Here is a 22,136-nt window from a genome sequence, read left to right on the forward strand (position 1 = left end):
TATCTTTACAAAAAAAAATTAAATTTTTTTTTTAAAAAACCTCTAATTAAGAAACTCCCATTGAACCGTTCCAAATGAGAGTGTTTCTTACCTATGATTCTTAACTCCACTTAAATATATTTAAAGTATTAAATAATCATTAAAAAATACACTTAAGGATCAAGGGATAAACATGTTCTAAGCTTCTCCTCTATAAATTCCCGACGTCTGTGAAACCACAACCACAATCACTTTTCCCTACCTCTCGCTATCAAATACTTTTCTCTCCTTCTCCTTCGCCGACGTTAACACAACGTGACGGTAAGATTAGTTACAAGTTAATTGTATCTTCATTTAGAAAAAAAGTTTATTGTATCTTCATCCAAATTTCGCACACACTTAAAAGTATTTTATTATGTATATTTTAATAGTCTTACATCACCAAAAAAATCTTACTATTAAGTTTTGATTGTATTACCACTAAAAACACAATACATACAATAACAAACAAAAAATACACAGTATTAACTTTTGTAACTGCACGTAAACAGGAGAGACAAGAGAGGCTAAGATGGCTGAACAACAACTAGGAGTGCTGAAGGCACTCGATGTTGCGAAAACGCAACTTTACCATTTCACAGCAATTGTCATCGCTGGAATGGGTTTCTTTTCAGATGCATACGATCTGTTTTGTGTCTCCTTGGTGACCAAGCTTCTTGGCCGCCTCTACTACTTCAATCCATTGTCGGAAAAGCCTGGCTCACTTCCACCTCATGTCGCGGCTGCAGTCAATGGTGTGGCTCTCTGTGGGACTCTTGCTGGTCAGCTATTCTTCGGATGGCTCGGTGACAAACTCGGAAGGAAAAAAGTGTATGGTATCACTTTGATCATGATGATTGTGTGCTCTGTGGCTTCCGGTCTCTCCTTTGGTAACAAAGCCAAGGGTGTCATGACCACTCTTTGCTTCTTCAGGTACAATTATCATTATATACATACACATGATTTAATAATTATCTCATAGTGAATACACATGTTTTAAAAATTACTGGTTTAAACTAGATATGTCTAATTATAATATATTTTAACATACAATTTATTTAATTAATTTAGGTTTTGGCTGGGATTCGGTATTGGAGGTGATTACCCTCTTTCTGCAACCATTATGTCTGAATACGCTAACAAGAAGACTCGTGGTGCTTTCATCGCTGCCGTTTTCGCCATGCAAGGTGTTGGTATCTTAGCCGGAGGTTTCGTGGCACTTGCTGTCTCTTCCATTTTCGACAAAAAGTTTCCAGCTCCGACCTATGCAGTCAACAGGGCTCTCTCAACGCCTCCACAAGCTGACTATATTTGGAGAATCATCGTCATGTTTGGCGCGCTACCTGCAGCTTTGACTTACTACTGGCGTATGAAGATGCCTGAAACTGCTCGTTACACCGCTTTGGTTGCAAAGAACATCAAACAGGCCACACAAGACATGTCCAAGGTCTTACAAGTGGAGCTTGAGATGGAGGAAAGAGCAGAGGATATCGTTAAAGACCCTAGACTTAACTATGGCTTGTTCTCCAAAGAGTTTGCCAAACGTCATGGTCTTCCCCTCCTTGGATGTACCTCCACATGGTTCTTGCTTGACATTGCATTTTACAGCCAAAACTTGTTTCAAAAAGATATCTTTTCGGCTATTGGATGGATCCCAAAGGCAGCAACCATGAACGCAATCCACGAGGTTTTCATGATTGCTAGGGCACAAACACTCATTGCACTTTGCAGTACCGTCCCCGGCTATTGGTTCACGGTTGCATTTATTGATATTATGGGAAGGTTTGCGATTCAGCTAATGGGTTTCTTCATGATGACCGTCTTTATGTTTGCGATTGCCTTCCCTTACGACCACTGGATCAAACCGGACAATCGTATCGGTTTCGTGGTTATGTACTCCCTTACCTTTTTCTTTGCTAACTTTGGTCCAAACGCAACCACCTTCATCGTACCGGCTGAAATCTTCCCAGCCAGGCTAAGGTCCACATGCCACGGAATATCAGCCGCAACAGGCAAAGCCGGAGCCATCGTGGGAGCTTTTGGTTTCCTATACGCAGCTCAACCACAAGACAAGACCAAGACAGATGCAGGATATCCACCGGGCATCGGAGTCAAGAACTCTCTGATCATGCTTGGTGTCATTAACTTTGTCGGTATGCTCTTCACCTTCCTTGTCCCTGAACCCAAAGGTAAGTCCCTTGAAGAGCTCTCCGGTGAGACTGAGGTTGAGAAGTGACCACGCCGTAATATTTTCAATTGTATGTGTTATTTGTTTGTGTCATTCTTCTTATATTTGTTTACTTTTTGTGATGTGTGACGTGATAATCGTAATGGCACCCATGCTTTTGTATAATTCGATCAATTCTCAAAGAAATGATAAGAAGTAAACATTTGTATAAATTGATTCTCTTTAGTTTGTTACTTATAAATCTGTTACTAGTTTCTTTAATACCGCGTAGATTATATTATAAGAAAAGTGAATATTTACAACTTATAAATTAACCAAAATGTTTTAATGAATATTAAATTTTTAAATGGAAATTGAATATTAAATTTATTTAAACCAAAATGTGCCATTGTTTAAATGGAAATTGAATTTTTTTTTTTTTAACTGTTTTAGAAAGGTTCATTTGTCTCCTTCTTCATGTTGTGGCAAACCAAACTCTCATTGCTTTGCTATATCTTCCATTGGCATATTCTCGAAGAGAATCTATGCGGTTCCTGCTGACAATTTTGTCAATGTACTTGACGAGATGAGTTGGACTTTGTGGAGTTTATCCATGTCTCCTACCATTTCTTTCTCGCCACAATGAATAAAGCACTGCTTGAAAGGTATACCGAATGAGGAATAATGTTGTGCTGTCCCTTGTCGTGTCCATCAGAAGGTTGAGAATCTGAGACCAGTTGTTTGTTTACCGCACTCCAAGCCCTTACGTATGAGGTAATGATGGATCCACTGAACCCACAGAGAGTTTGTCGATAAAATTCTCCAGATCAGTTTTAGGACACAGACTTTGTTTGTTTCTTCCAGTGGACGCAGGCCAAGATCATTTGAACATTCTTATAAAGTGTGAAGGGGTTTCAGGACAACAAACTAATGTCTTGAAATCATTTCTACAATGTGGACATAGGGTAGATGATACAGTGCCTAAAGAGTTAAAACTACTATTAGATAATTCAGAATTGGGTAGAATAAGATTTTACCTCAGTTACCTGAAAGTTTAGATGGACCAAAAACACAAATATCAGGCTTTTAAAGGACATCTTACATTATAGATTTAATGAATCTACTTAAAATTGAAGTATAAAAAACTTCTTGCCTATTTTTAAGTGATTACTTTGAGCTTCTAACTTCCTTTTTCACACTTTGTCTAATCTATACTATTAAAAGGGAATTATTCTGAAAAAAATCTACTTATATAAGGTTGTTGGACCTATTTATTAGTTAATTATTTTTTGGTCTTACCTAATATTTCTCTAACAATATAAGGTAACATGAGATACATATCAAATTTAGTGGTTTACTCAAACCATATATATTACATACGTATATTATCACAACACCTATATACGAAATTGAAAACACCATGAAATACTTTAATGAATGTAAAGCTTTCTTGAACACTATTTACATATAGTTTTAGGTTTATATTATCAATAATATACTATGATAAAATGACATTTTTGTAACACTTATAAATTTGTAATATATAATTCCTAATTGTACAAGTGATGTGTTGTAACATATGATAAAACGTCAATTCCGTTTTGGATCGAACTGACTTCCAATTTAATTTTGAAATTAAGATTCAAGCCATATATAAGAACATCCCCATTCACGAACGAATATGTTTAAACCAAACATATTATTAATTTTAGAATAAACATATTTATAACATAGTATATGTTGATAATACCCAAACCGGTTTACTATACATACTGATATATATATTAATTATCATAGTATTCTAATGTTTGTGGAATATGTATACAGCCAAGTTAAGAATTAGTGTTTAATATCCTAGAAGATATTTTTAAGCCTTTTGCGTAACAACATATCCCGATTCGTAAAAGATCATAACTTATATGTTCCATATTTTCATCTAACTTCTATATATATATCATGTACGGTAAATGTGATAAATCCCGATAGCTATTATAGCATTTCTTCCCATTTAATAAGGAGCTATTATCATTACTCCCATATATTAAGCATCAAAAATATTATAAATGTTATAAATGTTTTAAGCTATATTTATTGAGAATCTAAAATATAATAATTTTTTGGTGATGTCAATTTTTTTTTGGTTTAGATTTGGATCGGTTTCTTTCGGGTATGAGTTGGTTTGGATACATAATTTAAATAGTCGTAAAATACATATAATTTTCAAGTATATAGTGGATCTAGGTAGATTTGTAGTGGATCCAGATAAAAATACATATAATTTTCAGGTATATAGTGGATCCTTGTAGGTTTGGATATCTAAGACCCCAAGTACCAGTAAACCTGCAAATATATGAAACCCAAAAAATACATGAAAATCAGTAAATACCCGAAATATATTCAAATACTCGAAAAGTCCCGATTTAACTCAAAATCTGATCCGCGAAACCAAAAATGCCTAAAATTTAATCTGATTACCCTAAATATGTTCTTAAAATTTTGAAATTCTACGTAAACCCTGAAACTATAACCGGAAACACAAACCTGAAACTTAAAAGACTATTCGTAATACCAAAAGATATATGAAATACCCAAACATACCTAATATACAAAAATAATCTGAGTACTTTTGGTATCCGATCGAGTCTCATGTCTGATTGGAACAAAGTCAAAACCTACGGGTCTTATAAAATAACCAATAGGTACCTTTCCCATGGACCCGAACCGAACCTATATTTTCGGGTAGATCTCGGTTGTTTTGAATCAGATAAAATGCACAGACTTAGAAAGAGTTACATAAAAATGTATATACAAAAAACTAAATAACCTAATTTATAATTTTTTAAGATTATCTGCTTCAATATAATATGATTTCGTAACATAATAATGTACAACAATCCGAAATACTAATTCATATAAAACTATGTTTATAGTTTTAAAAAATCCGCGCTTCGAAGCGCGGGTCAAAATCTAGTTAATAACTTAATTTCGGATAAATTTAATAACTCCTGTCTAAAATAGGCAATTCTATCCTAACCAAATTTGAATGCCTAATAAGTTTATTCAAAATTAACTATAGTTAAACTAAAGCAACCAGTTTGGTTTCAATACTCACATTTTTGTCAAATCCGATCATATGCATCAAAACAAACAACTATATTCGATGTTAGGATTCCTTGTGAATATTATCGTTTATTGGTTGTGTCACTTTATTAGTTTGGACAGCAAGTGATGGACAATTCCCTTCGTCAGTCCATATGGTTACGTCAATATCTGCTAAACCAACAACACAGAAACCATATAAAAAACATATTTAACCAGATGATCTCAAATCCAATCTAATATACGAAATTGTCAAATATATTTTACCAAACCATACTAAACCACGATTTCTTTCTTGTGTAGCATACTGTGGAACCGAAATTCACACTGTCGATTTCCGTTTAAATAAAGAAACTAGGAAAACCCTAATTTCCCAGAGGACCCGGATATCTGCTAATTACCACACGTCAAGCAATCAGAACACGAGAACAACAACGATAAAAATAAGAAATCGAAAAGAGAGCAAAGTAGATCTTATTCCGAATCTGCGTATGAGCGTTTACAACAAGGTATAGGCCTGGGCTCGAGAGCTGTCGGCGAGATTCCTAGTTCTAGCAACCCTAAGATGGCTAAACCTAATTGAGTCGCAGCTCAAAATAACAAAAAAAAAACGGAAAATTGCCTAAATTGCTCTAAGTGCTAAGTTTGCTCTGAAAAAGTTCTTCTTCTGCTCCTCGCCTAGGACTCCTTATATACTAGCTCCAAGGTCGGTTTACGCTTTTACTCTTCTGCCCTTAAGCCGTCATAGCATAAAAATGGAGATATTCCATTTTTCCCGATCTTCACAATTATCTTCAAAACTTCCGTATTTATCCGCGGAAACTTGACATTTATCCTTCCTCGTGGGCCAAGCGTGAACCACGCTGTGGTTTACGGGCTTTTGGTTAGGAAAAATCGTAGGATGGGCCTCGAGTCGTGTTTTAGGTCCCTTTGGGCCGTCTTCCGACTCGACACGTTTACTACGAGTTTTCCGCGGTTTCTAACCCGCGAAGTTTGATCGATGAATTAGAATAGCGGGAAACATGGCCTGAGCTTGCAAGGACTGGTGTCGTATCGATGTTCGGAAAGGTTCAATCGCTACACAGCGACCGAACTTTGGCTCGAGTCCGGTCGCTACGTAGCGACCGAGCGAGACGAGTGCTCGGTCGCTACGTAGCGACCGAGCGGGACGATCGCTCGGTCGCTACGTAGCGACCGAGCTTTGGCTCGAGCTCGGTCGCTACGTAGCGACCGAGCGGGACGATCGCTCGGTCGCTACGTAGCGACCGAGCTTGGCTCAGGTTTGGTTGCTGCATAGCGATCGGACGGCGTGTATGCGCGGTGACCGAGCTTGGTTTGTTCGGTTTGAATCCCAAAGGATACTTCTTCGTAAAAACTTCGTATTGGTTATTTTTACGAAAATTACATCTCTCCTTTTACTATCTCTTTCGGAAATACGATCTCCGAGGATTTTCGGGTAGTAATTCCGTCGTAACCGTTTTTGACCCCAACACATACCATATTAATAGACTAAACCATACTAAACCACTTGCATCTCCTATATATTAATTGAGAATCATTTAAAAAGTTGTAACTTTAAGTTTGTATTAATTAAAAATAAATTATGTTTAGGTGTCACTTAATTAGGATGTCAATTTAGCTTACATGAGAGCTTAAAAATCATTTGAAATAAATGTTTGTCCAAATCGAATTACTAGGAAACATTATATTAACCCAAAATATAAGAAGCATGTATTTTTTTTCTCAAATAAAAGTTACGCAATTACCTAATATGATTAACATATATGTTGCAATTAATACTATGAATAATAAAGATTTGATAACAATTTTTGCATTCTTCTTCATTTTTGTTTAATTTTATATTATTAAAACCATTAAACAATAAAATTAACCATATAATCAAAAAAAATATTTTTTCTTATATGTTATATTTTGAATTTTTAAAATCACTTTAAATTACAAAAATCTGGAAACTGTATATGTTATATTTTAATTTTTTTTAAATGACTTTAAATTACAAAAATGAGGAAACATTATATGTTATATTTTTCTTATATGTTGTATTTTTCTATATGTTATATTTTGAATTTTTTAAAACAACTTTAAATTAAAAAAATGTAAGTTTTCTTTAAGCATACGACTAAAAGCATTAAAATGATATATATCAATTCGATGGTTGATCTGAAACCTTTCAACACCAGACAAAAGTCAAAATAATTCAACTGTGGAAACAATACTGTTCACTTTTTTTTAAGAATGTGTTCGGTGGAAGAAAAAAAAAGATTTTTGTGTCATAATTTGTTTAATGTTTAATCCGATCAATCCATGATATATTAATTATAGTTTAATTCTACAATTTTTAATAAAAATTGATCCGATTAATCGGAAAGAAATTATACAATAACCACACAAAAATTGTATATGTATAAATAAAATGATCAAATATATGAAAATTTTTTGATAATATATACAAATAAATTCACCATGCGCAAGGCACAAGTCTTATCCTAGTATACGATTATAATTGAAAATTATTGATCATATTATACCATCTTCTCAGCAATCCTATGTAGCAAAGAAACTATATATTTAATTTGACTTTTTTACGAGCTATATTATTAAGACAAAAACATTCATTTTTTCTCTTTAATGAAGTCAATTTTTCCAAAATTACCCCTAATTTGATTTTGTTTTGGTTGGGTTATTTCGGTTTTTGTTTCAGTTCAGTAGTAAAATTGGGAACCGGCTAATATGCACACAAAAAAATTAGATCCAAATATATATATATATATATATATATATATATATATATATTTGGGAAATTCATTTTATAAATAGTATTTTAAGAAAATTTGGTTAATTAAAATGAAATATAATTAATATTTAGAAATCTTCTCAGTTATTTATGAAATTCAGTTCAATTTTAGTTTCAGTTTTTTTTTTCAGTTTGGTATTGTTTGGTTCGTAGTTTTGGATAAATGTGCTTAAACTTATACATTATCTTATATAGAAAGCGCATGTCAAAATCTAGCAGATTTTTAAAATTTCTAACAAATGATGGAAAAGAAGTCTTGATCAAATCAGTCGCATTGACATTTCCTAATTATGCTTTGTTATATTATAGACTGTCTAAATCGATAATGAACAAACTCACAAGTGTTGTTGCACAATTTTGATAGAGTTCAAGGGGTAATAGTTGATATGCTCAAATTAATCTTAAGCTACTCTCTCAAATAAGATGTATAGTTTTAATACTTAAGGATTGAATCTATAGAGACTCTAAGATCACACAACAGATTTGTTGTTTTCAAAATAAAGCTAGAAAATAATTATATACATGCAGTAAATAGAGATTTAAGCAGTACTGTTTGTAAGTTATCAAGACGAGAGAAAGCTAGACTTAGGTGAATTTTCAGGTACAATAGGAATGTAAACTAAATAGATTATCAGGGACTTATTATAGAACCGTTCTTTAACTCAAACTCAAGTTATAATCAACCAACTCTCACTGCAAAGATTATCTAAGAAAGATTTACTCATCTACAAAAGATTTACATTCAAGGTCATTTTCCTAGATTATTATTACACTATAAGGCACATTGTGCTACCAGGATACTTTAAGATAATCTAACCAAATCTACTTTTCACTTATAAACTAACTAAAATAAACTAACTAAATTTACAGCTGTTTTTCTTTGGTAGTTAAAACCAAGTGGGTCCTATTTTCTTTCTTCTTCGTCTTCTTCTTCCTAAGCTCTCTGTTTTTTTTTTTTGTAAAATGAATTATGCTTCTTCTAAAAGAAATTTCAAGAGAATCCTTATTGTCTCTATGATTCAATCTATCTTTTAAGATATGTCAAGCTGCATTTGTGATGGTAGTGTAATAGTGAGATGCATCTCCTTCTTCGTCTGAAATCTCAGTGACCACGAGCTCGGCCACTCACTATGATTCGGTGGGAAAAAGGGTTGCTTGATCAATTTTGACACATGAGCCATAACAGCCCTCACCTTTGTTACGGATCGACGGAGATTGAGAATTTATGTTATACCGGAATCTGAACCACTCTATCCTAGAATAAATGAGAATTAAAGACTCGGTCAAACGAATACAAATGTTTTTCATCTTGTTTATGTGGATTCAATCCAAGAATCTAAAATTACCTGCAAAATGGCAACCCTAAAAAAAAGTTGTGGAAGAAGATGAATATATACGATAATACCATTACTGAATTAAAAAAAAGTAAAATACACTTACCTGGAATCGAACCTTGAACCCGGATGTGGATAGAGTAAACACATTGAGTTACCATCAGACTCAAGACTGGACAAGCATACTACCCATTACTAAGTAAATTTAGTAGACTTGACAAGTACTCTTCCCATTAGACTACAAATTAATAAAACTAATATCCGTTTTTTTGTTAACTTCTTCTACCAACTTTCAAAGATTAGGTTTTATTAAATGGGTGTTTGTGAATCAATATACATGTGGATGTTTTGTAAAAATGTGTACATGTGAAACATTGTATATGTGGACAACGAGTTTTCTGTGTAAATGCATATGCTTTTTGATGTACAAATGTTAAAAACGTTTAGTCAAGAAAAAAATGTTAAGAACTTGAAAATGTATGATATAGGTTTCTGAAGATCTATGCAGAGAATAAAAAAAATTGAGATGACGCGAACCTGAGTCAAACTTGGGATTTAGAAGACTCAATCCAATCCCTTTACCATCACAGCTCACATACTTAATTGTACACATTCACATAAACATTATAGATACCATAGTTGTTGCTATTATACATATTTCCTTGATTCTAATCATTCACTTAATTGTACCATATAACTTAATTGTAACATATTCTAATAGAATTTTACAAATTCACTTAATTGTACAATATTCCAATAGAATTTACAAATTTATAACATATATTTTCAGGTTTTAACATTTATATTGTCAATAGAATATCCACATGTACACATAAATTTCTTATCCACATGTACAACAATCTTCATGTACATAGGTCTACAATCATCTACTTGTACAATTGATTAGTAAAACCTACACTTTAGGAATACGATAGACGTGAGTGATTTGATATGGCCAAGTGAGTTCAGAAATTAATTAATTGGAAATTAACTTTAAACTTTTTATAAAAAAATTATATAAGTCATTTTAAAAATGTTAAAACTTTATAAGAACTTTTTAATGTATATAACATTAATTTAGCTATGAGTATATGATATCTCGTGGCTTTATTGAGTTTTAATGTTTGTTTTTAGTTTATATAAGTCATTTATGATGTATTTAGATGTGTATAGTGCATATATTTGTACATTTGCATTTGATAGGTTTGAAGTGTACAATTGAAAGTTTTGAGGTGAAATTGAGGACTAATTTGTAATGTTTAGATTTTGGGTCCAAAATGAAAAAAAAACCAGAACTGTAGGGAAGAAGGTGCAATTATCATAACTTGCCATTGTTGACTAAGCTTTTGATCTCAAGCTCGGATCAATAACCACTACAAGAAAAATGGCTTTTGTTAGCGGCCGAAAAACGCTATTTAAAGATTTTATAGCGTTTTATAAGCGTTGTATCATCGCCCGTCATAATAGGTCAATCACTTTAGATAGCGCTTTTTGGCATTGCTATGTTATTGTGATAAACTATAAGGTTTTTTTATGTGCAATTAAAAATTCTTAAATAGCGTTTTCTTTTTGTTATTGTTCAAATTAAAATTAATTTATTTAAATAGTTATTTATTTTAAATTTATTAATTTTAAATTTATTTATTTTCCGTTAATTATCTCAAAATAAAAAATAATAAGTTGTTTTTATTAAAAAATAAAAATTACATTCGATATAAAATAATAATCGGTTTACACTAAACAAAATTTTGTAAAAAATTAAACCTAATCTTAATTAGACCTAATACAAGACCTAATCTTCTTGGGCCTGCCTCTTCACCAGCTTCTCTGTCGCCTCCTCGCCACAAGCCCCATGACCACCACCTCTTATCTCTTCTCCATCACCTCGTAGCCGCAAACCCCAATGACCACCACTGCGTAGATGTCCCCCCCCCCCCTTGCTTCTCGAAATCCGCTCAACCTGACGAAGCAGACAAGATTCGGTGAAAACTAACAGTCTCCGTACGTCGGGTGGGCCTTGAGCGATGGTTCCCTACGAAAGATCCAGCGTCTTGGTGTCTCGTCGGTCGATGGCGGTTGCCTCCGTTCGAGGACGATGGGGTTCTAGGCTTTGTATCCGACGGCGTTGATTCTTCTCATGGACCGGAGCTGTGGAAGGTGTGTTCTTCCTCGGACTTTGAGCGGCGACTCTGCAAAGCGAGATACAGAGGTTAGGGTTTCGGGAACCGGCGTCCTTTCGATTTCCGGTGATTTGAGGCCGCTGGACTATCCGATGGTGGCGAAATCTCTGAGGATTCTCTTGACAGAGCTTGGCTGGTCTTGGACGCCCCGGTTCGGTGAAGTCACGAATGTGATTTGCAGGTGACTGGTGGTGGTGAGAGAAGACGGTGGCGAATGGGAGAGATGGTGGACCTTACGCCATGGATAACGCGATGTGCAGAGAGAAAAGAAAGATGTATTTTGTTTTAGATGAAGTGAGATAGAGAGAAAAGCGTACAGAGTAAGATAGATGAGAAAGAATACATTGATTCTTAGCCATTGATTTATGTAATCCAATAGCCAAAAATAGTGATCCGTGATTTCAAAGAATCAACCAATAAGAAAGGAGCACCAAGATAATGAGTTTTGGTTTTAGATCATAACTAATCAATGGCCCAAGAAAAACAACACAACCTTTATTTTATCTATAGGGTTTGATTGGTGACATGTGGTAGGATTGATTTAGTTTGAGTTAAGCTTGTAACTCAAAAATGTTACCAATCATGCATTAAATTTATTTTTTTGATTTTAAGTTTGATTTAAGATGTGTTGTGGTTGAGTTACAACTTTGACTTAAACCCTTCATAAAATTGCTAACTCAAAACATAAACCTACATCAACCAAAATCCTATGTTTTAGGAGTTGAGTTACAAATTTAATTGATTTTTCTATTTTTTTTTAAAAAAAAATCGTGAACTACCACAAGAGAAAAACGTGAACAGAGTGTACTCTACCTAAATTTATGCTAGTCAAAGATTTTATAATCTTTCTTGTTCCTAATTTTTTGAATTATTCACGTTTAGTCAATTATATACAAAACCTTAAGCATAAATTCTATTTGATAATTCACAAAAAAATACCAGTCACAAAATTCTATATATATTGACCTAAGTTAGTGCAGTATCACGTCATTTTCAAAACCCAAAAGATTAAGGTCTGTTTTCTTCTCTCGTCCTCTTCTTGCTTGCAAATATATTTTTATGGTTTTACTTGAAGAAATCAATAAGCTTAAGTTGAGATTTTCTATCTTCTTCTTCTTTACGTGCAAAACATATTTTCATTTTTACTTGAGCTTTATATATTGTTTAAAAATAACAGAGTACCTTTTTATGTTTATTAATTTTTGTTTATTCTTTTGGATGAAGATGTCTAATAATGAAAATGTTGATGATGTTGGTGCTGGTGCTGAAGACGGCGGTGGAACTACTCGTCGTAAGGTAAATTTTATAATTGATATGTTAAATTTAAAATTATATGAAGTTATAATATTTTAATTATTTTAACATAACTATAGAAACAAAAACAAATTATATGGGAAGATGAGCATATTGGGATATACTTGGAGCTTCTAGATATTGAGTTGGCTAAAATTAGATACAGACAAAAGTTACCGAAAGAAGTGGGGAGAGAACGTATTTGTAAAGAATTTTTGGAGAAAACTGGTATAAGTCTTCCTTGGGATTCTTTCAAGAGCAAGTACGATACATTGAGAAATATGTATGGATCGTATAAAAGGCTCAAGAATTTTACCGGAGTTTCAGCAGATGATAATACCGGTTTCATTGAGATGGATTCCGAATGGTGGGACGACCGCGAAAAGGTACATTAGTGTATAGTTTTATATTTTACAAAAAGTTCTTGTAACAAACCTTGTTACTGACATTTATGTTATATACTTTGTCTTTGAGTTGTGCAGGAAATTCAATATGCAAAAAAGATCCGTGAAAATGGGATCCCCCACATGGAACTTATGAGGCGCATATTTGGACGTCAAGGTAGTAAACCAGAAGCTATGTACTCAACTCATGTGCAAGATGCAAAGTATGCTGAACAAAATGAGAATGAGCAGCTGGATAAGTCTGTTCCAGAAACCCAAGATAATGGTGGAGATGATTCAAATATCATTCATACAACTGACGTGCATCACCACTCACAAACCGTTTCACTAGACTCTCCTCCAAGGTCACCTATTGGTCCATCAAAGCGGTCAAACAGAAAACAAACACGTGTTGCTCCCTACGAAAGTAGTCGAGGTAAAGACGTATCCCTGAGCCGCGACAAGAACATCCCACGAAGAAGAAAGTCATTTGAAAAAGAGATAAATGAGCAGTTCAAAGAAATGATGGAATTACGTCGTTCTCAAGTTGCAGAAGCAAAAGAACGCAGAGAGAAAAATGAAGCTCAGCCATTTAAAGAAGCATATGAAATCCTGAAATCAATTCAAGGTCTGACAAGGTGGACAGATTTTTGGTGGTCTTGCATCAAAGTGCTAAAAGAAGATCCATTTGCCCGAGAAATGATTTTCTACAACGAAAGTGATCATGATAAGATTACATTTTTGGAGGGTTATACAGGATATGATCGCCATGGAGCTTTCTCCGGAGAACGTTTCAAGGCTTTGCAACATTGCCATGGTGATCCTCCAAGTGCCAACCGAGAGCAAAACATCACAAGAACAACCATGGAGAGTCATAAGGAATTTGGTGTCCCATCTAATTCAGAACTAATGTCATTGTTTGAAGAAATAGGATACAAACGTGGATTTGGGAATAATGGTGGTGGGGGGGAATCGAGTGAGACAAGAATTAATCTTGATGATTAAAATCTTATTTTAATATTTATTTTCAATTAGAAAAAAGTTATATTTATTTGTTTTATTTTAAGATTTAATAAATTATTATTTTTAGTGAATATATCTTTCATGATAGTCAACATTATTCTAATATTTTTTTCAAATCTTCTACATTTTTGCAGATCATACGATTAAATGAGTTATATTCTCGAGGTTTAGAAAATCTTACAAATGAAGAGTTGCTAGAGCTGTATGATCTAGAAGATGAAGAGTATATTGATATGATTCTACAACCTTTGATGGAGTATTACAAGCGTCATTTTTCCAAGCAACCAATGGTACTTGAACGGGGACTGGGTTGGCAAAATCTTGAGAATCAGATTCATAATAATCCAAACCATTGCATGAACATGCTAAGGATGCATCCAGAAGCATTTCAAAACCTATGCACAACGTTGGAGCATCGTCACAACTTAAAGAGTACTGATCATATTAGTGTTGATGAGATGGTGGCAATATTCCTCGTTACGTGTGCCCAAAATGATACACAACGGTATGTTGGGTTGTCTTTTGGTCGTTCCCAGGAGACTATCTATCGAAAGTTCCATGAAGTGTTGGATGCAGTGGAGAGTCTTGCATGTGAGTACTTAAAAACTCCAACAATGGCGTCGCTCCAGCTTTATCCACGTAAGTTACGAGAAAATTCAAACTATTGGCCTTTTTTTAGTGGATTTATTGGGGCACTAGATGGAACACATGTCAGAGTTAAGGTCGGAGGTAGTGATGCGGTTGGATATTGGGATAGACATGGACAAACAAGCTTGAACATAATGGGCATATGCGATATAAACATGATCTTCACGTATGCATGGCTAGGTGCATCTGGTTCTACACATGATTCATTGGTGTTGCAGTATGCAATAGATGGAGACCCTATATTCCCTAGACCTCCTATAGGTAAATACTATCTTGTTGATTCTGGATATGCCAATAAACGAGGATTTCTAGCTCCATACAGAGGAAGCAGCAGAGAAAATATCAGATATCATCTTTCTGAATTTGATGATGGTCCTCCTAGGAACAAAAAAGAATTGTTCAACAAATGGCATGCATCACTTCGCTCAGTCATTGAAAGAACATTCGGAGTTTGGAAAAAGAAATGGAGAATCCTTGACAATTTGCCTCGCTACGACGTCAAGACTCAAAATAGAATTGTGCATGCTACAATGGTTCTTCACAATTTTATCAGGCTTCACAAAATTCCAGATGCTGATTTTGAAGATAGATATAGCAGTGGTCAAGAGGAACAAAGACGACGAATCGAAGAAGAAGAGCTTAGTAGACTTGAAGAAGACGAAATAACAACTGATGGTCAATATATGAACAACATAAGAGATGAGATTGCAAACATGATTTGGAACGAACATTTGTAATTTTTTTCTATTATTTGGTTTTTTAATTTAAAGTTCATGCTAATAATATTATTTCATTTAATTTAACTTATTATTGATATTAAAATAAATATTATTAGTAGTTATAATAATACTTAGAAAATTATATATACTGAAAATTATTTTTTAAACTTTTATACTTATTTTTAAAAAAATATTTTTATTTATTTAAAATATAGCTTAATAAAAAAATGTTTATTTCTCTGTTTTTATATTCAATTTTTTATTCAGAACTCTTACTGCAACTTATACATCAAAAATGTTACCAGTCACAAATTTTAATAAAATGATAACTTTTATTTTTACTGCAAAACTTACTACATAAACTTACCGTTTTTACCACATACTTTTTACTGCAAGTTACATCGAACTATAAATCATATTGTAATTCAACTCTAATACTACATGTCACCAGTCGGAGCCATAGTTGTTTTATAAATTGTTTGAACTTAAAAAAATAGATAACATATTTAATATTTCAAATATAAACTTGCGGATTTGAATTTTGTGGTTATATAATTAAAGAAAAAAACTGATTTGTTAGTTTTGTGTTTATGTTAAAACAAATAGAATTTGAATTTTAAGGTTTTAAGGTTTTAAGTGTATTGGGTTTGTTTAGGGTTTAAGAGTTTAAGGTTTGAGTTGAAATTCTGTGAATATAATAAATGTATATTGGTTTTAACGTATGTTTTTAGGATTGAATATTTTAAACTATTAGATATGAAGTTTACGATTTTAGATTTAAAGATTATGTATGATATAGAGTTTGGATTTAGTGTATATAGGGTTTGGTGTTTAATTTGAAAATGTTTAAGTTTATAATTTTATATTTAAGATTTGGAGTTTAAGTTATAAAACGTTATAAAGACTATTAGTGTATTAGAATTTAAGATTTGTATATAGAGTATAGGGTTTAAAAACTCGTTTAGGGTTTAGGGATTTAAAAAGGTAAACATAGCGTTCTTAATTATGTGCTATTAAAAATATGATATCATAGCGTTTTTAAATATACCACTCTATCGTAGCGTTTCAAAATATACAAACGCTATCTAAAGTTAAGAGGTATGTCAACCATAGCAGAAACGTAAAAACCGCTATACTCTACTGCTATCAATATCTTTTTTCTTGTAGTGAACGCAGAGTGACCAACGTGGTGGCGAGAGCTGAGAACACGACAAAGACGAAGACGAGTTGGATAGGTGAGCCGTGGTGGTGAATGGTGCTTCTGTGGAGTCGCGATGCCTTGACAACCACCGTGAGACAATATCTCATCTCGACTGAATGCTGAGACACGGCCGAAAGGATGGCTGCAAATCATATTTATCTGATAAAACTTATTTTGGTCATTTTCTTTAATGAAGGCTATTTTTGTGACAAAAACTTAAAAATGATTATCCTAGAGAATTTCTCTAAATAATTTTGTTACAAACACTTAACTCAAAATATATTTATCTGATTTTTATAAATAATGTACGATGATTAGCTCAAATTATATAGCTCACATTAATACTATTTTGTCATTTTAAAATTATAAATAATGTACGATGATCTGCATTTCTTCTGCATGGTCCACTTGTTCTGCACTTATTCCGCTTGATCTGCACTTGTCCCGCTTTATCTGCATGATCTGCTTGATCTGCAACACATGAATTGCTTTTACCATGTGTACCCTTAGTTAGAAATAGTTTAGCTTTAGTCATAGTAAAGTACCTCGGTAGCAATTTATGTGTTCTATAATGTAATAAAAAAAAAAGTGACCCTGAATGTAAAACACTCATTATCTAATGTCTAAACCTAGGACTCCAACTCTCGTATGCTAATCCGAGGAAAGTGTCGATCAATAAACTTTTAACAAGCTTTAGCATACAAGTTTGATATGTTCTCTAACCACCTAGACCAACTCTTGTATACGCCTAGTTGCTTAGTTCATCTAGTTTTAATTCAGGTAATATACCAGGCTCTCACATGCGCCAATTATCCTAAGATCTAGGTTTAAAATGATCAATCCTAAACTTAGCAATAAGAACAACTAGACGAAGAACCAATTGATTTCCTTAACAACAATACTTATTTAGCAGACCATTGAGCAACCCTTGAAGAACCCTAAATCTAACAATAAATTTATTCAGACATAATCATAAAAAGCATAATGATAGTGTGAATAAATTGCATAAAATAAATAGAAAGAGTAGAGAAAAAGGGAGTTCAAAATCTTCTCTGAATGAGTTCATATCTCTCTCTCCTCAATCCTAAGTTCTCTCCTCTATAATAATAATAAGCATAGCCGTCAACAATGGTTTAACAAATATAATATAGGTCAAAAACACGTCAAAGACTTTTTTGTAAATATCAGAAACTTTGGGGCCAAACTGCAATTCTTTGAAGTTTATAAAAACTCGTCGGGTACTTTTCCGGAGGAGTGTCGACCGACACTAGTTGATTCTTGATTGCTTCCTCTCGCGAGTCAGACGGAATAACTTTTGATCCAGGATTCCGATTGACCTCAAACCAGTGGCATTGAAAAATATGAGCTCAATCACACCGTTGAAAGTCCTCCATCCATAGCTAAACTTCTGACATATTTGCGCAGTTACGTTCTGCACCTCAAATAGTTCCAGAATCTCCAAAATTCCCCAAAATGTACATGATTCTAAAAAGATTCTAAAACAGACTCCAAACACATACAATACACTCTAAAAGTGGATACCATGGTCTAAAAGTTGTAAAAGCCATGGTATATCATCAATGAATGCATTGGATGTTATCGGACAAGCTATGGCGGGACAAACATAATGGAGGAACGAATTCAGAAAATTTAGTACAGTCTTATTAGCAAAACAATTATTGCGCTTAAAAGATAGACCACAATCTATTTTTCAAGGGTATTCCAAGTACATATATTTGAATAACAAATGCTCTTGATCCTATCAGATCATAGTCCCTTTTGTATGGGGCCCGAAGTATTATATATAATATGCTAGATTTTTGGTAAATAACAGACTAATCAAATAGGTAGGTACGGGTTCGTTTAATCTCAGTTTGAAACACCTCAAAATCCCAAGCTTCTAGCTCGAGACCAGAAAGTTAGAAATATAGTAACTAGGTTAACCATGATCCTTTCCTTACAGTAGATCAACTGATTAATCCGCATTCAAAATTTTGGAACATACAAGTGATCCAAACTATGAGAGATCTTGATGATGGAGCTATCATTGCAAGTATGCCTATTAATCTGTTATGTAGATCAGATTCATTAGGATGGCACATTACAAAACGTGGAAATTTACAGAAAAATCTATATGCTATGTTGCAAGGGAATATCAAGATAGAACACATCCAACCATTTCCATGGAACGCGATATAATTCTATACACATTTTTCATGGAAACATAAATGTCCTCCGAAATGAAACAGTCTGGCAAAAAAAAATTGTGCTACTTTTAGGTAGTTAGTTACAAACTTTTGAGCACGATGGCTTAACTGTGACTGCCAATGTGATGTAGTGGGGGACATGAGTCAATTATGAATTAACCATGCTTCATTCAAGTGCCTGCGTCGGAAAAAATTGGGCCTTTTCTAAATTTCTTCCACCTAAGCATTTTTCGACTCCATATCTATAAATATTAATTGTTTTCTTCTGAAGGGTATCATCGTCTAAACCATGATTTTAGTTTTCGTGGATATTATGGTACATATAAACAGGTATGAACGATACAATAAATAGTAATATGGATAGGGATCTGAGAGATATAATCAAACTTGCAGAAACATAATCAATATTATAGGAAAAGGTCCAATATAAAGGAACCAACTATGTATAGTCGTCACTTTTATGCGCATGCAGAGATAGTGGTGTCAGATTGATGCATCATGGAAGGAAGCCTATATCGTTTCTGGAAAAAATTGATTAATAAACATGAAGATTTTGAAAGTTCAATGGGAACTAGAATATTCACAGGAGCGCGCTTTTACATACGGAATTTGAGGCGTTAATCTAACAACGTAATGTTTGGTAACTTTCTGATAAACTAAGATAGTTTTGAGACATAATGTTCAGAGTTTGTGAAATAGTGTCAACACCAGAAAAATGGCATGTCTGCTCAGTTCATTTGGAAGAGTTACAGAGATGCTGAGAGTTTTTCAACTTTCACAATTTCACATATCTCCCGCTCAACAAATTCAGTGGCTGACAAACTTTCACATAATGTAAGAATTCAATAATATATGTTATTTACATAGAACTTTAAGTTTAGACTATGTATTACTATTAAGTTAGAGTTCTTATATTATTGTAATAGAAAAGCTAAAAATTATTGGTACTGATCATTTTATTTTTATCATTACTATTTGTTATTATTTATCATAGCTCCTAGTTATTTTCACAGCCGTTTATTATTCCGTTAATAACTTTTACCTTTTTATGTCATCAATATGCTACTAAAAGGAATAACAATAGCAAATTCTAGGAAAATCAACACAGGTCTTCGGTCCCGATCAGTACACACATTTAGGACATGTACAAATTCATATATCAACATTAATTTAATTTTTTTTTTTGGAAAAAACATTAATTTAAATTTTATACATAAACAATCAGATTATAACCTATTCTCAAAATAAAAAACAATAGCAATTGCTATATTTCTTTATTTATCATCACGATCACGATCTGAGGCATATAAGATCATAAAGTTTGCATTCTAAACAATCATCAGAACATGTCTTGTATAGTTTGACATGCTTTTCAAATCATTTCACATATTCCAGAAAAGTAAAATAGGACACCACCATTCGGTCGCTTTCATTCGAAAAACATAGTGGTTCCTAATGCTCCAAACATGGTCATATGATCATTGCATGTAGTTTATTTGTATATACTAATTATCTCATAAATTTTGTTGATTTTGTGATAAGTGATGACGAATAACATTTCACTCACTTCTTCTTTCCCTTGTTAATGTTGTTCTTGTTGGGATTCTCTCGATCCTCGAGAAGTTCCTCCAAAACACTATCATCCAAATACTCAAATTCAAAAACTTGCCTAGAAGAAGAAGCGGAGGAGGACGAAGATCCAGCCACTGTGGCCGCACCACCACTACCCATGTTATACTCATGAGGGAAATTTAGAATCGCGGCTTGGCCTCTCATGGAGTAGGCTGCTTGATCGTAGGCTCTAGCTGCTTCCTCCGCAGTATCAAACGTTCCAAGCCATACACGTTCACCATGCTTCCTCGAATCGCGTATCTCCGCCGCATATTTTCCCCAAGGCCGTCTTCGAACTCCCCGGTACTTTCCTTGCTCACCTCCACCGCTGCCACGACCTCCTTGTTCCATAAATATGTGTGTGTCTGTGTATAGAGTTTATAATATTGAACAATAAACAAGGATTTTTTCTTGTGTATGTGTTAACTCGAATACGTGTTTGTGTGTTTTTCTGCTGCATGTGTTTGACGGGATTTGATTTGAGAAATTTATAGGCGGGGAAACAAATGTGGGTCCTAACTAAGACCTAATATTCGGGCCTCGACATATATACTAAAAGAATTTTCTTAGGCATTGAAATTTCATCTTTTAAATATTATTTAAAGTAAAAAGTATTTCTAAGCTTCTGGATTTATAGTTATGTTTTTTTTTTTTTGAAAAGATGGATTTATAGTCATGTGGAACGGTAAAACACAGCATATGTTTGTAAAATATGTGCTTCCTTGGGTGATAACACAGATGAATTTTCTTACAAAAAATATATGTTTCAACTTCCAAGTGAATTTAGAAAAAATAAAGAGAAACTATAGGTCGTGGTGGGCTCACAGGCAACGCAAGATTGGAGAATATGTTTGACTTTGATTGTCCGCACGTGTGTTGACTAAGCAAAAGCTGGATTTTAAAGTTTCTTATATGGACCAGAATACTAAATTTTTTGCAAAAGGGTTTTCTAAATCGAACTTTTAACTAATCAGGGGTCGAAGTAGCTGGTTTTATTTTCTAAAACAAACACAATTACCCATATAAAAAAAATGGAAAGGCGCATATTGCTCGGCTGCTTCGGCGTCCGAGACGTGGATTGAGATTTCATGTCCTTTGCAACAAGAAAGCTAAAATCTTCTAGAAACTTTATGAGTTTTAAATTAAAAAACACTCATGCCAAAATCAAAAATAACCTCCAAAATTTGTATACAAAAAAAGCGATTTATTATCATTTACAAAATGACTTCTTTTTTTTTTTTTTGTTAAAGGGTTTTACAAAATGACTTCGAATCATATAAAACGTTACTATGAGTCTATGACAGTATAAAATTTCATAATTAATAAAGATACAATGATTATGATTTTGACGGCTTTGTTGACCCGCAAACCGTAGTATTGTTAGTTTCTCTTGTGTAGATTTCGATTTTCTGTTTTCTTGTTTTTTTTTTTTTATAAT

The 22,136-nt window shown here is 33.5% G+C and overlaps 3 protein-coding genes across 3 annotated transcripts; 2 read left to right on the forward strand and 1 right to left on the reverse strand.

Annotated features, from left to right (window-relative positions):
• Positions 1-550: 550 nt before the first annotated feature.
• LOC106443960 (probable inorganic phosphate transporter 1-3) lies at positions 551-2,444 on the forward strand. The gene is made up of 2 exons (XM_013885500.3): positions 551-951; positions 1,090-2,444. The coding sequence occupies exons 1-2, from the start codon at positions 551-553 to the stop codon at positions 2,252-2,254; spliced, it is 1,566 nt and encodes a 521-aa protein (XP_013740954.2). The 3' UTR covers positions 2,255-2,444.
• Positions 2,445-14,599: 12,155 nt separating this feature from the next.
• On the forward strand, positions 14,600-15,697 carry LOC125578059. Its single transcript, XM_048740345.1, has one exon. It carries the CDS (start codon positions 14,600-14,602, stop codon positions 15,695-15,697), a length of 1,098 nt encoding a protein of 365 aa, XP_048596302.1.
• A 4,637-nt stretch (positions 15,698-20,334) lies between these two features.
• LOC106443958 (ethylene-responsive transcription factor ERF096) lies at positions 20,335-21,516 on the reverse strand. The gene has a single exon (XM_013885498.3). It carries the CDS (start codon positions 21,047-21,049, stop codon positions 20,651-20,653), a length of 399 nt encoding a protein of 132 aa, XP_013740952.1. The 5' UTR covers positions 21,050-21,516; the 3' UTR covers positions 20,335-20,650.
• Positions 21,517-22,136: the final 620 nt, after the last annotated feature.

This window comes from Brassica napus, chromosome A9 (assembly GCF_020379485.1).
Source record: "Brassica napus cultivar Da-Ae chromosome A9, Da-Ae, whole genome shotgun sequence".
Taxonomy (NCBI): Eukaryota; Viridiplantae; Streptophyta; class Magnoliopsida; order Brassicales; family Brassicaceae; genus Brassica; species Brassica napus.

Excerpts from the sequence above, each read along its gene's own strand:
- LOC106443958 (XM_013885498.3), bottom strand. The coding sequence starts at position 21,049 with ATGGAACAAGGAGGTCGTGGCAGCGGTGGAGGTGAGCAAGGAAAGTAC.
- LOC125578059 (XM_048740345.1), top strand. The coding sequence starts at position 14,600 with ATGGTACTTGAACGGGGACTGGGTTGGCAAAATCTTGAGAATCAGATT.
- LOC106443960 (XM_013885500.3), top strand. The coding sequence starts at position 551 with ATGGCTGAACAACAACTAGGAGTGCTGAAGGCACTCGATGTTGCGAAA. Across the intron at positions 952-1,089 it reads ACCACTCTTTGCTTCTTCAG|GTTTTGGCTGGGATTCGGTA; the intron begins GTACAATTATCA and ends TAATTAATTTAG.